The sequence below is a fragment of the Condylura cristata genome, unplaced genomic scaffold (genome assembly GCF_000260355.1).
Source record: "Condylura cristata isolate star-nosed mole 26May11 unplaced genomic scaffold, ConCri1.0 scaffold00016, whole genome shotgun sequence".
Lineage (NCBI taxonomy): Eukaryota > Metazoa > Chordata > Mammalia > Eulipotyphla > Talpidae > Condylura > Condylura cristata.
In genome coordinates this window covers 46032381-46054048 of record NW_004567117.1, presented here as the reverse complement: position 1 = coordinate 46054048, position 21668 = coordinate 46032381, and the positions used below count along the sequence as shown (strand labels likewise).

The window sequence follows — 21668 nt, the reverse complement described above, 5'->3', positions numbered from 1 at the left end:
ACCGTCACCTTCAGGGGATAACTGACCACACCTTCAGGGGATAACTGACTGCACCGTCACCTTCAGGGGGTAACTGACCAGACTGAGGGGGCCTGATGGCCGCTGTAACGGGTGAGTGGCCGTCACGCTTTCTGCCTTCTCCTCCGAGCCCTTATATTAAACCCTAGACCGTGCCTGGAGTGCCCAAGGGGCCCAGCCTGCTCGCGGGGCAGGGCAGAGTGTCTCGGGCCCTAACCGGCTCTGCCTTCCACCCTGCGTGTTTCCGGCGAGGCCCCTCCTCTTTTAACTGCTCTCTGGTGAGGTACGTGGCCGTGAATCGAAACCAGAAACAGGCCTTTATAAAACTTAATTCTTTCATGTTTCCTGCTGCTTTTTCCTAAAACATGAAACAGAAAAACAATTTATTCTTTCATTGTCCATATGTGAATTAAATGCAAGACCCGTCTGACGACCCGCCCAGGTGGGATTTCTCCCAGGTTGTTTCCCCGTCACTGTGCTCCACAGCTGGGCAAAGTTCTCTTCGTCTGGTTTTTGTTTCTTCCACAGGGGGCAGGGTAGGACCTTAGAGGGACCCAGATGCCCCTGGCTCAGTGGGCACAGACTGGGGTGTTGGCCAGCGCCACTTCCAGAGCTGCACCCCTTGACAGCCTCCTGCCTGGAGGGCCCCACCTTGTGCACGACGTGTCCTGAGGCCCAAAGAATACTCTGAAAATTCCACGTGGATAGCCTGCTTTGAATTTCAGGTCTGAGATAAAGCCGCCAAGATCAAATCGGCAGAACAAACGTACACACCTTGTTGCATCTGTGTTGCTTTGCAGAGTGAAAGTGAAATCCTGCTGCCCTCCCGCCCCACCCCCTTCCCTTCCAGAGAAGCCACGCTGATGGGACTGAGGTGGGAGCCCTGCTTTCCCCGGTGGCCAGTGATGAGGAGCAGATGTCTCTTGTGCCTCCTGGCTATTCGAGTATCCTCCCTGGAGAAATGTCTCTTCAAGTTTTGGTCCATTTTTGAACCGTGGTTCTCTGTGTGTTCTAGGTCCTAACACCTCATCAGTGCATACTTTGCAAATATGCGCCCCATTCAGCGAGTCGCCATCCTTTGTCAGTAGTAACTTTTGCCATATTTATGGAGTCCAACATGTCTATTTTTTCTGGCTACTTTGCCCTCCGTGTCTTACTCGAGAAGTCACTCCCAAAGCCAGTGTCCCAAGTCCTGGCTCTGTGCCTCCTCCCTTGCTCTGGTCTCCATGTGTGCTCCACCCATTGCTGAGTGGATTTTTGCATGTAGCATTACATAAGAGCTCAGAGTCATGCTTTGCATGGGGCCCTCAGCACCAGATGTGGAAAGACTGTCCTTCCAGCAGTGATTGTAGTTGGTCTGACTTCACCTCAGAGAAACTGACGTCTGTCACCTTGACTTAATGTCCCGGCAGCCTTCTCAACAACATCTGACCATTTATTTCAGGATTTCTTTCTTCACTTTATGTCAACGTAGCTCATTAATTATATGCAAGATTGGAGGGAGGGGGTGCTTGCCAGGACTTGGGTGCCCTGAAGAGTACAGTCTGGATGAGGGAGTCCGCGGTAGACGGGGAAGGGGAGCGGTGGTGAGAGATTTCACAGAATGATTGAAAGCTTTTTATATCTTTCTGACTGAAGCAACGCGTGAAGTTCTCAAATGAATGTTGGTTTTCAAGTTTTCAGCTCAGGTAATTAGGAGAAGGCTAATGATTGACAAAAATAGAAAGTCTGAGGGAGTCAAGTTGACGGCCCCCATTCCTCGTACTCTGACTGAACAAGAGACCTCATTCTCCTCAAACACACGTCGATATATATCACCTTAGCCATCACTATGGGGAACCCTTGGGTTCTTTTCATACTTGTTTCAGACGTAACTTGAGGGTGCATATTTGAAAGAGACAAAAAGCAAGCCGAGACTGCAGGTCTAGCAGATTTCTCAGTGGATGCCTTTGAGGGTAGCAATTTGTCAGTAGCTGTTACATAAGACAGGTTGAGCATTATTAAAACTCTGGCGAATCCTGACAAGGTGACTGCCTGGCCTGCTTTAAGGAGCTTACCCGAAGCAGCAATGGCCGCGCACACTGCGTGTTCCTGGGGCACAGCCTTTGCTGTAACAGGTGTGCACACTGCCCAGTGCCCGGCCAGGGTCCGGGCGGCCCATGGCTGGTGACTGACCTTCCCTGCCTGGCCTCAGCCCCCGCACGGCCCTCGCCTAGCCAGCAGCTTTCCCTCGGACCTAGCGTTTGCTCTGTTTGGGCCTGGCTGTGCTGCTTCGTCTTCCGTGTATACGAGCGGTGCCATCTGCCGAGCCGTCTGCACCCAGCCTATTTCTCGTAGGCTCCCTGCATCCTCCTGGAGTATATATTTCACTTTTGCCTTGTTTGGGTCCACCCAGCTCATTGCCTACATTTCTTCTTCCTTTAAATCTCCCCCGCCGTTCATTTCGCGTCCTTCAGTGTCAACCATTCCTCTGCCCGTACAGTTGCCTGTTGGAAGTGGCCGGCCTGCAGGGTGGGCGGATGTGGCTGGCCCTCAGCACCGTGGCCTCGGCGGAGGGGCGAGCTTGTGAAGGCGCAGCGGGACGCCGCCAGCCCGTTCCTCTGGTGGTCGTTGGCTCGCTTCAGATCATCCCAGGTCTCTCCGGAGTACCGAGACCACGTGCAGGCCCCTGCTGGCGGGTTGGCAGGCGCAGCCCGTGGCAAAGGGCGTCCGCTCTTTATTCCGGGCCCTCGCTGGCTGCGCCCGCCGGGGCACTCTGCTAGCTCCTGGCAGCAGCGCACCCGCCCCTGGCCAAGGGTACCCACACTGGACGGGGCCGCCGCTTCGCCGAGAGCTGCTCCAGCTCTGTCTGGACGGAGCGAAGCCCCCGCAGAGCCACGGGTGCTCCAGGGACCGCTGTAGATGCTGAATTTGCACCACCGATCCTGTCTGTGTGTCTCTAGTCCAGAACTTTCCCTGGGACCTCGCAGGTGATCTCGCGTTGCTTGTTCAGTGCCACGCCAAGCAGCCTTTTCTCTCTTCTTTTTTTTGAAATAATAGAATAGCTTACTTTTGCATCATTTTGTGCATTTTTCCATCTCATTTGTCATCCCCGTGGGCTTCCCATCACCAGATCACCCTGTGCCATCACCATAGTTCTGTGCACTTCCCTCCCCGCCCCTGTTTTTGATCCCATTCCCCGCTCCACCCCGTAAAATGTCTCTGGTCTATAGCTCTTTATTATTATTATTATTTTCTCACCTGGTCCTTTATACTCCTGCTATGAACAAAACCATCAGGTATTTTTCCTTTTCTTTCTGGGTTATTTCACCAAGCATGATCTGTTTAGCTCCATCCATGTTGCTGCAAAAGGCATGTGTTTATTTGTTTCTTTATTTTGGTTCTGAGTAATATTCCATTGTGTATATGGACCACATCTTTTTAACCCAGAAATCCACTTTTGGGCATTTGGATTGTTTCCATGTCTTTCCAATTGTAAATAAAGCAGCAATAAACATGGGGGTGCAGGTGTCTTCTTGAATCAGTGATTTTGTGTCTTTGGGTAGATACCTAGGAGTGGGGTTGCTGGATCTTATGGAAGCTTCATATTTAGCAGTTTAAGGAACAGTTAAACAGTTCCTCAAACAACTCCACACAGTTTTCCATAGTGGTTGTACCAGTTTGCATTCCCACCAGCAGTGCAGGAGAGTTCCTTTTTCTCCACATCCTCCCTAACATTTGTTGTTACTAGTTGTTTGAAGATGTGCCATTCTCACTGGGGTGAGGTGGTATCTCATTGTGTTATAATTTACATCTCCCTTATTACAAGTGATGTTGGACATTTTTTCATATGCTTGTTGGCCATCTGCATTTCCTCTTTGGAGAAGTGTCTTTTTAGCTCTTCTGCCCATTTTTTTAATGGGGTTGTTTATTTTTGTTGAGTTTTATCAGTTCTGTGTATACCCTTTATTGCTGGATATTTGTGTGAGAAAATTTTCTCCCAATCAGTGGAATGTGTTTTCTGTAATGTCTCTCTTGCTGTACAGAAGGTCTTTAACTTGATGTAGTCCCATCTATTTATCCTTGCCTTCACTATCATCAAGCAACCTTTTCTTATAAAATGCTTTTTCTTTTTTAACATTTTAATTTCAGTGATGCAATGTATTTAGTTTACGCTGATGTAAGTGGGAGGAGAGAGTCTAAAGTGAAGTGAACACGAGCACACTCACACCCATGCTCACACTCATAGGTGCCGGTGAGTAAACGCCAGCAGACATTCAGACACTTGGGAAGGCCAACCTGCTGGGAAGCCTGATGGCCAGTCTCGTGCAGACCCCCAGATGCCCAGGAGGACTAAGGGGGCCGGTGGGCACCACAGTGCAGACTCTGCTTAGAGCCCAGAGTAGGATGAATCACATGATTAAAACAAGACGATAATACAAGCTGTTGTTTACCATTGTCACAATATTTTGACAATTGATGTTAAGACACCTGCAATCCCAAGGTTGGTTTCAAAGCCAGCCGGCCTCGTGGCTGCTGACCTTGAACAAGGAGCCAGGTGCCCTGCACGGTGGCCAGGGACGGGCACAAAGGCAGGCTTGGCATGGACACGATGCTTTGTGGGGCTGAGTGGAGAGCCCACAGCATCCTCAGCCCACTGGTTTTTGTATGCGGGGGGGTGAGGGGGCAGTGAGGGGGAGACTCCATGCTCGGGCGAGTCCTAGTCAGGATATGTGTGCTTGAGGATTTGGAACAAAACGCTGACTTTCTCTAAAACGAGCCTGCCAGGTAGCTGAGCCGTGCAGGGGTGTGCACCCGGAGGTCAGAGGTGATTTCTGCTCTCAGAAGTTATGAGGAGAGACACCGGGTCCCAGGACCACCGTTGTGTCCTGTGGAACCCTAGCAGAGCTCTAAACTAGCAGAGCTCTGGAAACTAGCAGAGCTCTAAAGCTGAAATTAACAACATCGGGTTTCCCACTTCAATTCTGGGAAAACACATTTCAGAAATAGTTAATGATTTGCTCGAAGTTGTAGGGGTAGGTCTGAGGATATTTAGGTTTTAGGTCAAAACAGGACACATTTTTTTTTTAAATGTCGCTTAATGACTATTTTGTTCATCCTTAAAATGTAGCTGTCAGTCTACTCAGATAAATAATTTACTAACATTCTACCTATAATATGACTAGTTTGGGGGAATTTCTTTGGTATGCGAAGTCAGTGTGCTTCACAGTCCTGAGTTAGTAACTTGTAACTTTTGAGTTATTTTGTGAAAAGACCTTTACCCACTGTGCAAAGTGGGCTTGTTGGGGAAGTCCTGAAATACTCCATCTGAAGATATCAAAGTGCTTTGTCTTATGTATGATACCATCCGATAGTTATCATATTAAACATTTAAACCGATAAAATTTAAATAGGTATCACTGCATAACAATTACAATAATAAGCCACTTATATATTAACATAAAAATATTTAAAACATCTGTACTAAAATATTTATCAACACATTAAAATGGTAATGACTATATTCTTATTTCTTGTAAATCTAATATAAATATAATTGTGTAAATTCAATTTGGCTTCTTAGAAGCCTGCTGCAGTCTTACACCTACTTCTGATTAAATCTACTGCGATGTGCTCCTACATCTGATATATATGAAGATAGTCTAGCCCCACAGAGATACTTAGGGGGGAAGAGAACAATATTTTCCAAGCTTTTAGAAATGAATGCTACCTCCAACCTTAAAAAGTGGTATTTGCTTAAAGTTTAGTCGCAGTGGGGAATGTGGTCTATATCATGAGTATTTGCATGAGTATCGAGTATTCAGCTCCATCAATGTATATCAGTGTATTTCTATCTTCAAATTGTTCTTTTACTCAAACATGATTATTTAACATAATCATGTTATATATATAATATATATATAAATGATTAAATATATATATATATAATGATTAAATATAGATATAAATGATTCCACAGTACTGTGTCACTACTATGCAGACTTTCCAAATGTCGATATATTTCATTATTCAATATAAAAAAATCATGTTTATTTGTATCAACAGTCACACTTAAAACCGCTTTCAGTATTGAGATGTTGTCAGATATATACACAATTCCATGCTTGAAGTTTGAATTTTATCACCGGCAGCAAGTATTGACAGTTGTTTTCCTTCAAGTCAACAGACAACTGTGTTTACCCTGCACAAATGATATGCTGACCGAGGTTTTTAAAAGTTAGGAGCTTTACATGCTTCATCAAGGGTATTTTTAAGGAAAACAGGCTTTTTTTTTTTTTTAAGATTTATTTATTTATTCATACAGAACTGGGGTACAGGCCAGAGATGTGGAGGGTGAGAGGATTCACCAGAGACAGAGTGGGGAGCAGAACAGGCTGACTGACGAAGAACACTGCTGAGGGGAGCAGCGGGCGGGTCAGGAGAGGTCTGCCGCGCCCTGTGGTCACCTCCGGGGCAGGCGGGGATCGAACTCATGCGGAAGTGGCTTCAGCTTCTCAGTGCTGTGCTTTAACCCGCTGCGCCACCAGGGAGGGCCGGAAAACAGGCTTTTTAAAACCCCCACAGGTGCCTGGGGCTGCGTTATCCTGTGAATGGGCGGGCTGAGGTCTGGCCCCAGGGGCAGATGAGCGAAGCCATGCACCATCGCTGTTGTGCCTCAGTGAGGAATGTCAGCACAGGTGTTCTAGAATAAGCCATAAGACGTCAGCCAGCTGCCGGAGGGGCTCGGCACCGCCTGCATCCGTCACCAAGTTCACATGAAAGAGCTTTGCTAGTTGTCCCGTGCTGACCTGGGTGAGCTCAGGGACTCAGCTCAGCTGCGTCTGTGCGTCCTCACGTTGGACAAACGTCAAGTTCAGCAGGCGAGACAGCGAAAGTCGAGGTGGGCGAGTGGCCGCGGTGGGCAGCCCGCAGCACCGGGCTTACGCCACCTCCCGGCACCGGTGGCCACTGCCCAGCTCTTTCAGTGGCTCATCTCCAGGGTCCTCCTCAGCCGGCGGCGTGCGGCCACTTTCTAAGAAGTTTCAGGGACTTTCCATCTTATTTTTCAGTGAAACAATGATGTTCAGCTTTGGAGAAACCAGTGATGTCCATATTTAAAACATTCACTGTATTTTAATGATTATTTGCCTCAAAAGAGTGTTGCAAACAAGCTGCCACAGTATTATCAGGAATATATTTCTGTGTGGATCACAATAAATCAAAGTACTCAGATTTAGAGGGCCGAAGGAGAGGTCGTTTCCTTCTCACGGGCAGCTTTCCCATTTATTGATCTTAGATTTCTCCTGTCCATAAAATACCTTTTGCAACATCAGCACCATCCTTTCCTCCAACTTTAGGAGTAAACAATGTAATTGTGCTGAAGAAGTGAGTCTTCTTTAAGCACCTTCATCGACGATAAATGCCCATACTTGACAGTAAAAAGCTGTGGTGGTGGTGGTGTGAGACACCTGTTGGATATGACCCTGGACCCGTAGTGCCCGGAAAGTGTGGACATCAGCAGGACTAAATTTTTAAATTTTAAAATTAAAAATATAAATAGATCTTTATTTCAGCAACAATAATAAATTTCATAGTACTTAAAATTTTAGAAAATGTTTTAATGGAAGCATTTAAGACAACAGATAGATGTGTGTGTGTGTGTATCTGATTGTAAATTAAGACAGAAAATACACTCACCCTCGTTGTGTTTGCAAAAGTCAACATTCCAGAACAAGTGTACTCTGCACAAACTCGAGGGTACAGAGACTAGAGCAGAGGAAAGGGAACTTACTCAGCAAATGCCCAGTAATACCCCTGGGGGTAACCTGGGTTAGCCTCTGAAAGTCGCATCATTCGCACTCCAAACCTGCCACCTGAGAATATTCTCGAAAACACAAGCAGACACTTTAACTTCCGCAACAGGGAGCGGAGACGGTCAGTGGGGAAATGTGCAAACAGTAACACAATAGTGACATGTGAAGCAGGAAACCTTGAAGGGAATCAACAGAGGAGCTGATACTACTTTAGAGGGGTCCTCTGGGGTGACCTTTTTGAGGAAACCATATCTGAGTTTAGAAATGAAGACCAAGGAGGGCCCAGCTTTCGCAAAGACACAGCGAGGCAGCGCCGGTGGAGAAAGACACCTCAGAGCGCCGCCCTGTGCCTGCACAACCTCGGGACGGCATGGGAGCGCGTGTCCATCGGACGCTGAAGACAGCGTGTGCCCCAGCCAGCCCTCGCCCGGGTATCATCTCCAGAATATGAATACTCACCCAAAAGATGCGTGCACCCCTGTGAGAAGCAGGCTCTTCACAATAGCCGACACGCAGAAACCCCCCAAAGGCCGCAGAGGCCTTTGGGAGTAGGGGAGTCACGGATGTTTGCTCAGTGGAGTCCTGCTCAGCCACTCAGAGAGACAGACCCTTGCCTTTCAGGCCACGTGGATAGAGCTTGAGGCCACTATGCTCGGCGAAGTCAGGCAGCTAGTGAAAAGCTGCTACCAGACTGTTTCTCACGTTTGTGGAATATAAATAACCAAAGAAGGCAGCTAACACAATCACCATAAAAGTCAGTAAGTCTTAGACTGTGGAAAACATAGTGCTTACTGGCGGGGGAGGCCTGAGGATGGAGGAAGGGGTGGGAGTCAACCTGGTGGCGGGAAGGCACTGGATCCTTGGGCGGGCAGGTAGGCATGGACACAGAGAGAAATCACAGCCCTGAAATATGGAATCCGTAGAAGTTTATTATATTTGTAAAAAGCAAAATATAGTGCTGACAGAGACCTCGGAAATGATGGTAGCTGTGCTCTCAGGGCGATGGAAAGCCAGGTGACTCTCGGGACTCAGTTTATATTTCTTTTATCTTTTTTTTTTTTAAGATTTATTTATTTATTCATATGAAACTGGGGTACAGGCCAGAGATGCAGAGGGTGAGAGGCTTCACCAGAGACAGAGTGGGGAGCAGAACAGGCAGATCGACAAAGTACACTGCTGAGGGGAGCAGCGGGCGGGTCAGGAGAGGTCTGCCGCGCCATGTGGTCACCTCTGGGGCAGGCGGGAATCGAACTCATGCGGAAGTGGCTTTAGCTTCTCAGTGCTGTGCTTTAACCCGCTGCGCCACCAGGAAGGCCCCGTTTATATTTCTTAAATATCAACAAAGGTGTTTCTTAAAGTTTATTCAGGTTGTGTAGTGAAGAATAGATCTGGGGATCTGTCTGTGCACTCCGGACATAACCTAGCTTCATTGTGCTGCTAATCTATGGCATTGCCCCAGACTGAGAGGCCTCAAGGTCACTCTTAATGTTCTCAAACTCAGCACCGGCTGCTGAGAAAGTTATGTTGTTGTTTGTGTCTTGCTGGTTTTTGCAGGTCGTGTGAACTGTTCATGGTTTGAACTGTGATATTACTAGAGGCGAAGCCAAGAGAAAATGCAGAACTTGACCTTGTGTGTGTGTGTGAGCGTATGTGTGTGTGTGCTTTGTAACCACAAGTGCTCTCACCATTAATACAAAGCCAAAAATAAATTTTCAATGTTCAGAACTGGCATTTCTTTCAATGTTGTCTGGCGAGAGTTATAAAAATGACAAATGTTAGCCTTCAAACCAGAAAATAGAACAGCCGTCACATTTCCCCACAAGTCCCAGGGACAGCCACACAGGCTGAAACGCGTCACCAGGGAGGCAGTGAGTAGTAATAATGGTTGTTCTTGAGCAGTATGCAAAGTGGGAAGAGAAGACAGTCAGTGAATCGCACAGCTCCAGTTAGCCGAGGCGGACAAACTTGCCATGAAAATAAGGGAAAAACATGACGGTCCCTTCAGTCCCAATAAAACGAGTGAGAACCAGTCTGAGACTCTACAAGACTTGCTTCTGTTTTTGGCACACAGTAGCAATTAAGTGGAGATGTCTTAATAACCAAATGTGATTAACTCAGATGAAGAAAAAACAGTCTCTACTAGGAATACCCTCATCCACATGACAGCACCGTCCTCATCGCTGTTTCTTTCATGGAGATCGCTAAGGGATTTCTTTCTCCCCCACCTTCCCCAACACGCCCCGCCAAGGTGAAAGATGTATTTTTCAAACCACTTGCAAAGGAATTTGCACCTCAATTCAAATGGGTCACTGGGTGTTGAGAGTGTCCTCTAAAGGAGTGAGCTCCTCACAGGACACCTGAGGGCTCGGCTGTTGCGTGGCTGACGCCACTACCCCTGGGAACACAGCAGCCCACGGTGACACCTCGCAGACACACACCTGCTGGAAATAAGCTCCCACAGCAGGCAGTGTGGTGAGGCTGTAGTTCACTGCAGAACAGACTCGCAGAGCACCCCAGGTGGACACACACACACACACACACACACACACATACATTCACTTTCACACTTACGCACGTGCACACACAGAACCCCAACACCCAGAAAGCTCGCTCACCTCTCTGATTCCAAACCTATACCACTGCTGAACAGTGTCTCAGAAATTACTCCTCTCATCATGAGCATTTTAATTTATAGCTAATACCATTGTAGTGGAAAGAAATTAAATTTCACTGTCATCTTTCAGATTGGATACTACGTGTCTCCAAGATAAATGTTAGCAGTTGATGGCTTTGCCCATAAATGAGACAGTCCAGTCCCAACTAGCAGATAGAAGGGGGCGTCTGGTGTTTCAGAAAGTGAAAGCTCACAGCCCCGGTGACCTAGGGCTGGAGGTCCTCCATGCTTCTCTTCTGCTCTCCGTAAGAACCAACATCTATGTCAGCCTCTGTCACAGCCCAGCTGGCAGCTCAGGCTCATACGGGTGTGCCTGCCTCCTGGAGATCGAGCTGAACTTTGTCCCGGATTGAGGAAAACATGTCCAGAAGGTTGTCCTTCCATGTAGGCATCACATGTGATTCTCCCTGGTCATCTTATGGACACGGGCTTACCTGCATATTACACTGGCTGCTGGCTTACCTCAAAATCAATGCCAGAAACTGCAAGAGACCATTTTGATTGCTAACAGTCAGCACTCGTCAAGGCTCACAGTACATCAAGCTTGCCCTGAAGAACGTAGAAGAGCAGAGATCTTTGGGGTTGGGGGTTGAGAGGAAAATGGTGTTGAGTCGGCAGGGGGGACATGAGGATACTTTGAAAACTACCCTGGAGTGAAGTTAGAGAAGCAGGTTGATGCAAACAGGACCATGCCATCCGCTGGGCCAGAGTTGACCTGGTGGACGTCTTCGGTTTGTGCTTCCAGTATTTTAGCTAAAAAATGTGTTTCAGCAATTTAATGGATGCTTTAAATCAGACAAAATCATTACATCTGGAATAGAGGAAAGTTCACCCAAGCCTTGACTTACTCATGGATACATTTTACAAAGCTCTCTTGCCTGACTGTGGAGTTAGAAGTAGCGACTGAGATTTGGAGCGCTCTGGCAGAGGAATGGCATTCGACGATGTTTTGAAAATGGCTCATTTTTATGATGAACATCCTGGAATTTATGCAATGTTATAAAATGAAATTAGCTCAATAAAAAGAATAATCTGGGAATAATCCATGACATATCATTTCAGGTTTAACATTTTCGTGTACTTTTTATTTAACCATTTGCTTTCTTCTAATGTGATTATGAAGGCAGAATCCTGAACAGGTCAATGATGCATCACTCAACCTCATTTTAAGTAACCAATGCAGAATAAGACTAATTGTCTTTTTCTCAATTTTTAAGATCCTGACTTTAAGGACCTGGGAGCTTTGAAACCATTACCAGGTTGGTAAAGTGGCTGTTTAACAATGTTCAGAGTCCTTTGTTTGCTGCTGTGAAATATACTTTTGGTTTATTACTCAAGCTCCATTTTGCATGTTTGTTTGGCATTTTGTTGTTCAGCCTGTGAGTTTGAGATGGGCGGTCCGGAAGGCATTGTGGAGTCCGTTCAGATCATGAAGGAAGGCAAAGCTTCTGCTAGCGAAGCCGTGGACTGCAAATGGTACATCCGAGCACCGCCACGATCCAAGGTCAGTCCCAAGTGCGCCTCGGGCCCTCAGAGCTGGTTTCCACGTCAGTGAAACTTTTCACGTCACAAATGAAACAGAGAGGGCGCTGACGAGATAGTCTGATAGCCTGGGCCAGAGACACCAAGGTAGCTGACGTGTCTGAAGAAAATGGATGGATGGACACGTCCTACGTAAGCTGTGGTCTAGCGGAAGTGCAGCCCTTAGTCCCAGCTTCTGCAGCCTCTTTGCTTTTTAACCAAAAATTGTGTCCGCAGAATAAGGGTTTGCATCATCTCGCGTCTCCGGGACATCAGCCTGGCTGAGGTTGGGGGCTGCTGAGCCAGGCAGAGCGAGGCTGGCCACCCTGGTCAGACAGGCAGACCTGAGCTGCATTTTGACTTTGCTCATGAGAAGCCAGTCCAGCATCGCCGAGTCCCCATTTTCTTCATGACACCTCCCCCACCCCCCAAGCAGACTTTGTTTAGTGACTATGATGATAGGCAGGTGTCCTCTGTATTGGGTTAACTAGATGGGAGGCCAGACTCTCCCTCAGCCTGCTCCTCTGGGACTGCGCCTTTAAAACAGCAGTCCTCATCCCCTGTGGATACTTCTTGAGGACTCTCGGGGCCAGTGGCTTCTGCTTTCCTCATACCACGGGGCTGAGATGCCCCCATTGTCACTCCTCAGTTAGGGCGCACTCGCCAGCCAGCTCTCCTTGTGAGCGCATTTATAGTTGACTGTTTATTGAGGCTGATCCCATTCATTATCAAATAGATTTAGTAGCTCTATAAACTCAAGCACTCTGTTGGCGAGATGAAAATGCACGCCAGCCCCTGTCCGTTCGTTTCCAGTTAGTTCTCAGTGAAACGTGTAACAAGACAATGCACAGAGTGAGACAGCACTGCTGAGGTGTTTATAGGGTGTGGTCGGCTGAGGGGAAAGACCTCATTGGCCGCGGAAGGTGAGCCCAAGGTGGGATGTAACGTCCAGGCATTCCCCAAGCCCTGATGACATACTGATGTGTCTCAGGGGAAGAGGTGGGGGCTTCTCCAGGGCCTGAGGTCTTGGGGTCACACCAGAATATGCCTGTTCCAGACTTCATTGCATGTATTTGTATAAAAGCACCACCATGGTGGGCAGTGAGCCCGAAGCCCAGTTCTGCCAGCCCCCGGATGCCTGCGCTCCCCATGAGTGCGCAGGGAAACATGGGAGGGTGGGAAGAACAAAGCCAGGGTCAGACCAGTGTCCTGGAGAGCAGGTACAGAGGGTTGACCCACAAGGGGAAGACTCCAGAAGGAAGTGGGACAGCAGGGGAGACTGCTGACACAGGCTGGCTGGGGCTGTCAGGGTCGGGGAGGGGCGGGGTGAAGGCCCTGTCCCTGGGGTGCCGGCTGGTCTCCTTCCTCACTCTGCCCTAGGTGGGTCTCTGGGGTGTACCCCTAGGGTGGGGTGTGCCAGGCTTTCCTTAAACTGCTAGTCGCCAGGGGTTTAGGAAACAAGGTCAAGTTCCCAGTTTCAACCCAGTGGGTCTCGTTGTGGCTGAACACACCTTTGAAGGGATTAAGGGCATCATGAAGAAGGCAGGATCTTCTGCCTCTTTAGAAGAATCAGACCTTTGGCCACGCGAAAGTGCTAATATCCCTGCACTGGTGACATGGTGTTCACCGTATGTGGGTTCGTCTCAGAGGGCTTTCACTTTCTTTTTGTGCTATGAGTGAAAGTGCTTTTCACGTTTTTTCTCAGCAGGAAACAGGTACCCCCCCATCCCTATACCGTGGTCCCCCGTCTCTGCTGTGGCCATATCAGAGAGGGGTTGGCTGGGGCTGTGGATACACCCATTTTCTTCCAGCTGGTAACCAGGCTGTCATGGCCCGCGTCCAGCCCCAGAACAGCCTACCTCTCAGAGCATCAGGCGTTCTGTGGTTCTGTGGCCAGGGAGGCCGCTTGCAGAGGGACGAAGGTGTTCAATTGTGACAGGTTTTCTCTGTTAAATGAAAGGTTAGAGGACAGGAAGTGCCTTTGCATCTTGTGAAGGAAAGCCCAAATTGGAAAGGACTGCTTCCGCAGGCTTTCTGTTTTTATGGGGTTCCTAGCAGCTCAGGAAAACAGACCTTCAAAGCCCAAGACAGGAGGTGGTGGGATGTGAAGGCTGACTGGGGGCTGGACCTGGCCGGTCACGGCCACCTGTCCTGAATGAGATAAGTGTCATTTAGAGTATACATTGCTTCTCAGTCTTTGGGCAAATAGAAAATTGAGCAACTAACACTCCCTTCATTTGAGAATAGTAACTATATGGATGATGGCCTCTACTTCGGATGTGGTTAATTCACGTCCTAGAATTTAGAATACCAGGGTCAGAAAGAAGGTTGGAAATCAATCTCGTAGAGCTTGCTTATTCAGGTGATAAGTCGCTGATGATAACAAGGTCTGTGTGCGTTAGCACAAGGGTGCAGAAATAATGTCTTTGTAAGCGACTGTTGAGCATCCGTATGGTGGAGAGGGTGAAAGTAACTAACTCCTAATCCAGAAGAGTATCACTCGGAGAATGTTGGAGCATCGACTCATGTAACTTCTGGGATGCTGATTTCTTCATGCTTGGGGCATATGTGTACCCAGATGGATGCCTGATGCCAACTGAGCCTTCATTCTGTTAAAAATTCTGGAAAAAATGACCTGGTTTCCATCTAAAGAAAATTTCAAACATGCCATTTGTCATATGACAAGAATAAGAAATTAGGTTTAATCTGCTTGGTTTTGTACTAACATTTATCTCAATGCCCAACACTAAAGAAATTGAGTTTTGAATTCCACCTGGGGAAGTTCTTTGTTTTTGTTTTAATAACAAAACTACCCAACAATCAAAAGCAATGCCACAGGAGGAACCAAGCAAAGTTTGGCAGGGATTTTGTGTGATAACAAAATAGGGTATTTTATTTTTTGGTGTAGATTTAATATTAAATTACTTTCAAGACAAACACTGAATGAATGTAGAAGTGACTTGCCCAAATATTTGGCCACTTAATCACAGAGCTGGAGCCAGATCCCGATCTCCAGATCCCCATGACTCTGTGATGTCACTGAGCCACTCTGAGGGGAAATTGTCAAAATTGGTAAGACAGAGAGAGAGAGAGAGAGACAAGTCAAAAGGCTTATGATGTGTCCAAATGAAGATGATTATTTAATGACTGAAGTCTTGTGGGAATAAAACTCTAGCATTTAGTAAATTATTCATCTAAATTATAATATGCTGCTACTTCATTCAAAACTGTTTTGAAGGGAATTAGAATAAAATTGACATAAAACTTGACAAATAGCATCTATCCATATTTTATAGTGAGGATGAATTTAATTGTCAGAGGCAGAACTTAAGATGGCGCCCAAGGTTTTCAGCTCAGTCTCTGGGACTGTAAATATGATAAAATATCACACACTTGATTATGTTAAATTACCTGGCAAGACAAATTTTGTTGGTATAATTCAGGTTACCACGCCGTTGACTCTGAGTTAATTAAGAGTCCATTTATCCAGGTGTGTCTGATGGAATCCTCGGAGCCCTTTCCAAGCAGACATCTCCCTGGCTGGGGCGAAGGGGGCGCAGAGAGACTAAGAGATCTCTGAGAGCCCACACTGGTGCCCAGGCAACTCATCATGGACACACAGGCCCTGGAGCTGCGAGGAACTGGGTTTCCAGCTTGTACATTCTCAGCAGAAAACAGCCTGTCTGCAGGCCTACCCCCTGCCCAGCGGGGAGCGGAGCCAGCTTAAGCTGCTCAGTTTGCTATGGGGCAAGTAGGAAGCTAATGCCGATGAAGAGCCTGAGAGCTAGTGGATCACGCCAACACGTTTAAGACTTCCGGAGGCTGAGTCTGCTCTCGTTGTCTCCAAAAATAAGAGGAAATTCGTGTAAACAAAATGAAAACCTGAACTGGCTGGGAAACCAGCAGTCCAAAGTTGTATGGCGACGAGTCACAGTTCTGTGCTGTCAGATGGAGGGACTCAGGAGGCTGAGAATCTTTAGTACTGGGAGATGAGTTCAACATGGTGCCATGAGAATTTATTCTAGGGCGTTTGTCTTTTGAGTGTTTCAGAAAAGAGTTTCCTCTTCCAAATAAAGGAAGAGTGGTCACCTGGCAGGTGTGCTCACCAAACTGTCGCACAGAACCGGGGCACACACTCCTTAGCCTGTGTGGTCATTTCTCAAAGTCCAAAGCTGTACTAAACTCAAGGGAGCTCACGGACTGGCTGACATGTTTAATTTTCACTTGTCATGGAGAAAACTGTCTGACAAGTCTTAAGTAATGGCCCGATGTCTGTCACCTGGTGTCATTGGGGAAGCATCAGAGCGAGTGACGGAATTAAATATTTGTGAATAAATTACTTGGGAAATTGTTAGTTAAATTTGCTTGCTTTGAATATACAAAAAAGAGTGCAAACATTTTCGAGTGATTGGGAAGGCAGACAGGACTAGAAAGAAATTGTATATTCTGAAGCCCTTTCAATAAATCCTGTTCAATAAGTCCTGTTCAATAAATCATTTTGTCAGCTCAAAACTCTGCGATTGATTAGAAGGAAGAATGCATCAAAATGATTCACTGAGAAGAGATGTAATCTGACTATTTTACTAGAGTTATATATTATTCTGTTTATCATTTTCTCTTCTGCAGCAAGACTAAAATATTCTAGTTTTTTTAAATAAAACCATTGTCACATGGAAATTCTTCTCCTTGGTGATCTTATGGCCAGCTGTTAAGCTGACAAGACGGATATTTAAATCATAATGATTTGAGACTTATTGTCTGATCCCACATGTGGCTCCCATTCCTGGGGTAAAACAGCACCCCCTTTTTGGCCAACGACATTTGACTTTCTTGTAGATCACTGTCTCCAGTATAATGAAAATCACTGGCCTATGGAACTGTGTTTTCTTAGGAGATAGAAAAACTGAAGTTAAAAAAATTGAATGCTTCAGACATGAATATGACAAAATCTAGTGACAGCAATTGTTCACTTGCTCTGTAGTGAGCGTGCTGCCATAGGAGAAAGGCCCAGAGACACGGAACATACTTGGATTCTAGTCCATGCATTTTAGGTGAGGCTGCAAATCAACATGGCAAACATGGACAGTCCAGCAATGAAAAACATAACTAGGTGTGCACGTGGGCTGAGGAGCCGGCATGGTGCCCTCTACACCGTGGCCCTCTGTGGGAAGGACACTTCAGACCAGGGGCATTTTCATTCACTGTGACTCACTGGCGTCTGGATGGCCGACACCACGCTGAGTCGCAGCAGGAAGATGAAATGGTTCTACCTGGTGTGTGACTTTTTATTTCATTGTAGTTTGCTTTCTTTAAGATTTGAACTTTCTTTGTGGAATGTAAGTCCGTAAGAATTTTCTTAAATGTCCATAGTGCGATAATTAGGAGCAAAGTTTCAGATCTTAGTTCACCACCCACCCAGCGTTAAGGGACTGGGTCACGTTAAGAAAGTGATTCAGTGTTTCCAAAGTGCAGGGTTTTCATTTTAGAGTAGTTGAAACAAATGTCTGTTGTCATTGAGAGATTTGAGAGCAAATATTAGCATGTCTCTCCTTATAGCCAGTGCACAGTGCAAATAGTTAATTCCTGTTTTAAATTGTATTTGTACATGCAGAGTAAGAAGAAACTTGAGATAACTGTTCAGATCTCTTAGGCACTGAACATACCAAGCCATTGGCTGTCTTTCTTGCGTTAGTCAAGATTTTGCTTCAATGAAATGTTCTTTGCCTGTGGGCATAGTGATTGATTTTTATCGCCTCAGAAGAACACTGGAGGCAAGGGTTACTTTATTTCCTCGAAAAGAATCCTTTCAGTTCCCCTCATCAGCTTCTCTGTTGGAGGCTATGTACACTTACAATCGTAGTTGCATGTTATTATTTAACTAATAGTGGCTGTTAGATTAATGCATAGGATTTGAAAATACAAATACTAATTTGTGTTTTGTTGTTTTTAAGAAGTTTACTACCTCACAAGGCTGCTGCTGACACGGTGTAGGTATTTATTGGGTTGTTGAAAACACAGGGTGTCTTTTTTCTGTTTATATGAAAAAGTGTGTCATGACTTCTCCGACGACCCCGTAATTTTTATAGTGTTTTCACTGGTTCACTTTTCCTTGGGTGGGTACCGTGTGGTGTAGTGAGAAGGGCTTGAGAGCAGGAATCGGGCTTTGAGCCCGGGAGGCACCCCGCTGGTTGGCTACTTCCAGCCAGTTCCTGTATCTCCTGTGCTCCAGCTCTCAGTAAAGGTTGTCTGAGAGCCCCTGGTCTTCTTACAGTCGCAGGGAAACTTGAACAACAAACTAGTTGGTGAAAATGTGGTGAGGTTACCACTGTCAGATGTGACTTCAAGTAGCCGTTTAGGAAATTTTCTGGACAATTTTCAGTAAGGTGATATTTGGTTGGGAAAAGTAGATCACAGATGGACTCAGCGAGTAATATTTGTACTTTCAATAGAATAAAATAATGCAGTCCCCTGAGAATGAAGAACACGTAGGCTTTCTTGATGTCTGATGTTCTTCAAGGCTGGGTTATGGCAGTCAATTTAAAGATAGCATCCAAGGACTTGGAGATTTTAGGATCGTTTCCAGATTGCCTGCTTAGGGAAAGCTTCTCGCCGCACAAGGCGTCATCACACCAGGCACGTCCATGGCTTCTCGGCTGGTTCCATTTCCGCCCAGTCTCCGCTTCTGTGCCTCCTCCTCAAGTTATGGCATTTCCTGACTTGGGACTTCACATTTTATTTTCAGTCAGTGCCTCATACGCCTGCAGCAGGCCTTGCTGTGCTACTTTGTCATAGTTTACAGTCATATTATAAATACCTCGTTGTGAGAATTATTGCATATCATTTCCCACGGCAAGTAAGGAAATGTCAGTTATTCCACAGAATGGTCATTATGGGAGCTGAACAAATGAAATAAATAAACAGAACAAGTTCCCATCAGTCATCCCAGGGTTCACGACTCTCCCTCCTGTGGAGCTGCTAATACGTGAACCTGCGGCTTGATGCTGATAGGAGAAGAAGAACCTGCTGCCCGGTTGGTTCAGGCACAGGACCGCCAGCAAGCTGCGCTCCAGCCTGCGCCGCAGCTGAACGTGCTGATGGAAACGCGTCACGGGGAGGGTGAGGGAGAAAACACTGCCTCGGTGCGGGCGGCCACCGCCTCTACAGGTTGCTGAACAGCCTGAGCGTCCCAGGAGGCCGCGAGGCACCGGCGCGCAGCCGACACCCGTCCGGGGCCCAGCGGGCCTCCGACAGGTGTGTGGGGTCTGGCGATGGGGGGGATCACACGTTTGTCCGTCTTCGCGTTTGAAACGTTTTTTCACCACAGCTCGAAAACCAGTTGAAGATTTCAGTACAGATATTCTTGTCTTGGAGACGTGGCTGACTGGCTTGTAGCCGGACTGAAGAGCGCGTCCTGGGGAATGGCCGGCCGCCTCTCAGGGAGGGAGCCAGAAGCAGCCGCTGAGGGGTGCAGTGAACGAGAACCAGTGTCCAGTGCACTGAGAACATGGAGGGCGCAGAGACTTTGCTTTTAATTGAGATATTGGCATTTTTAAATTTAGGGCAGACACACTGGAACTGGGGAAAATGTATCTTGTGGAATCACAGCTTGGGGCGGAAATGAAGGCACATGAGCCCAGAGTGGTGAGAGGCGAATTCCGTTGGGATGCTCGTCCTGAGTTTGGGCCTGTTAGGAGGCGCGGCTGCAGGCGTTCACGTTTAGAGATGTCGGGGGAGACGCCTGCTGCCCCACCCGACTAGAGGGCTGAGGCCACTGGCCGGCCATCGCCTGAGAGGCCCCGCTCCCAGCCGCTCCCCTAACCACAGCCTTGAGCACCGGCCAGCGGGTGGGACTGATGGCTGATGGACCAGCCGCTTCTTTTCAGACCTCACTCCGCTTGAATTACTGCTTGTGCTCTTCAGTGCAGAGTGATACAGAGTCAAAGGCCACCCGCTTGGCATAAATGGGACTGGCGCAGCGTCACACTGGCGAGGGAGCGTGACCTCGGGTTAGAGGCGCTCAGTCCCGCTTCCCGTTTATAACCCTTGAGGCTGAATTTCTCATCTCAAGGTGACAAGGACACTTTGTAGGGCCACAGGGAGCATTTCCAAACCACCTATACAGTAGGTCTCGCCGTGCTTGTAACGCGCCGTGTTCATTTTTAGTTATGTGGAGTTATGTCAGTGACGTGTAAGAACAATCATAGATTGCTTCTGTCTTTTGGAAAAAATAGGTTCATCCTCTGAAGTGAAAAAAGTAAAATCAGCCTTTGGGTACCGCTCTGGGTTCCTTCGGTACTGATACAAGCTATTTTTCCACACATCCTGGGAGCAAATGGAACACATGGGGGCTTAGTGAATCTATCGGGAGCATTTGTGCTGATCAACCTAAAACACCATGTAAACAGGAGAAGTCATAGCTGATTTCAAGTACATTCTGAGAAGGAATAAGGATCCTTTGGGTAAAAATAGTCAGCCACGGGGAAGTGGTACATTTACGTAAAATAAGGATAATAACATCTGAAAAAAGATGGAACACGATTTGCTCTTAGTCATAGTCTCGCCTTCCTGCTATCGGCAGGGGAAGAATAAGATTGATTGCAATCAAGCCTGGTTTGTGTGGGCGAGAGGGGAGGGAGGTTCCGCTCGGGACTGACCCACTTTGCTGTGCGGTCGCGCCCTGATGGTGTGTGTGGCTTTGCAGATCTACTTGCGATTCCTGGACTACGAGATGCAGAATTCCAACGAGTGCAAAAGGAACTTCGTGGCCGTGTACGACGGGAGCAGCTCCGTGGAGGACCTGAAGGCCAAGTTCTGCAGCACCGTGGCCAATGACGTGATGCTGCGCACGGGCCTCGGCGTGGTCCGCCTCTGGGCGGACGAGGGCAGCCGCAGCAGCCGCTTCCAGATGCTCTTCACGTCCTTCCAAGAACGTAAGGTTCTCCGCCCTGACCGCGTGCGCTTCAAACGCTCATGAGCTGCGCGACTCAGAAGCGTTAAAGCGTTTTCTTCCCGCAGCCTGAGCATAGCTGGGCGCCCCCTAGTAAGTCCTTAGAATCCCTGAGCTTCCGCTCCCTTCACGTGGACCCAATGGCAGGAGACACTCGCTGACGTGTGTGCGCTCCTGACTCTAGACCCTCGCTTGGAAGCTAAGAGGGTCCCGGTGCCCCCTGGGCCGTGAGTTTGGCTCTGGTTTAGCTCTTGCCAAGCACTGGGAGCCAACGCACCAGCTTGTGATGGAGTTTGAGTTTAAATCTTAAAAAGCTGCAGAGAACGAGTTGCTAGGGTTCCTTTTGCAAGTTTCTCTTGCAGTCCCATTTATTTCAAATAGCGCTGTGTCTGCAGAGTTCCAATTACAGCTGGCTGAGATAGAGATGTTTGGGAAAAGAGTCAACAGAAAAAAATCAGAAAACATTTGAAATGGCACAAAGGGTGATGTCCAGAGATATATGCAAAGCCCAGCAATTTCAGAAAATTATGTTCTAACAAATAATGACTCATATTAATAGATATATTTGGAATGTTCTCTAAAAACCCTGAATTATTCATGTTTAATAAATTTATACCAGTGAAAAGTAACCCTGAGAAATTCAGCTTTAAGGACCTTGCATTTTGAAGTTAGAGATTTTGACTAGAAGACAATGTAATGCTTTTGAAATTTCAAG

At 47.2% G+C, this 21668-nt stretch overlaps 1 protein-coding gene across 1 annotated transcript in view; it reads left to right on the top strand.

The window, feature by feature from the left end:
* Window positions 1-21668, top strand: part of NETO1 (neuropilin (NRP) and tolloid (TLL)-like 1) — an 83256-nt gene that overhangs the window by 39483 nt on the left and 22105 nt on the right. The window contains exons 6-8 of the mRNA XM_012725801.1: window positions 11703-11744; window positions 11862-11989; window positions 20708-20936. Of these exons, the coding sequence (XP_012581255.1) occupies window positions 11703-11744; window positions 11862-11989; window positions 20708-20936 (399 nt within the window). The remainder of the gene's footprint in view (window positions 1-11702; window positions 11745-11861; window positions 11990-20707; window positions 20937-21668) is intronic.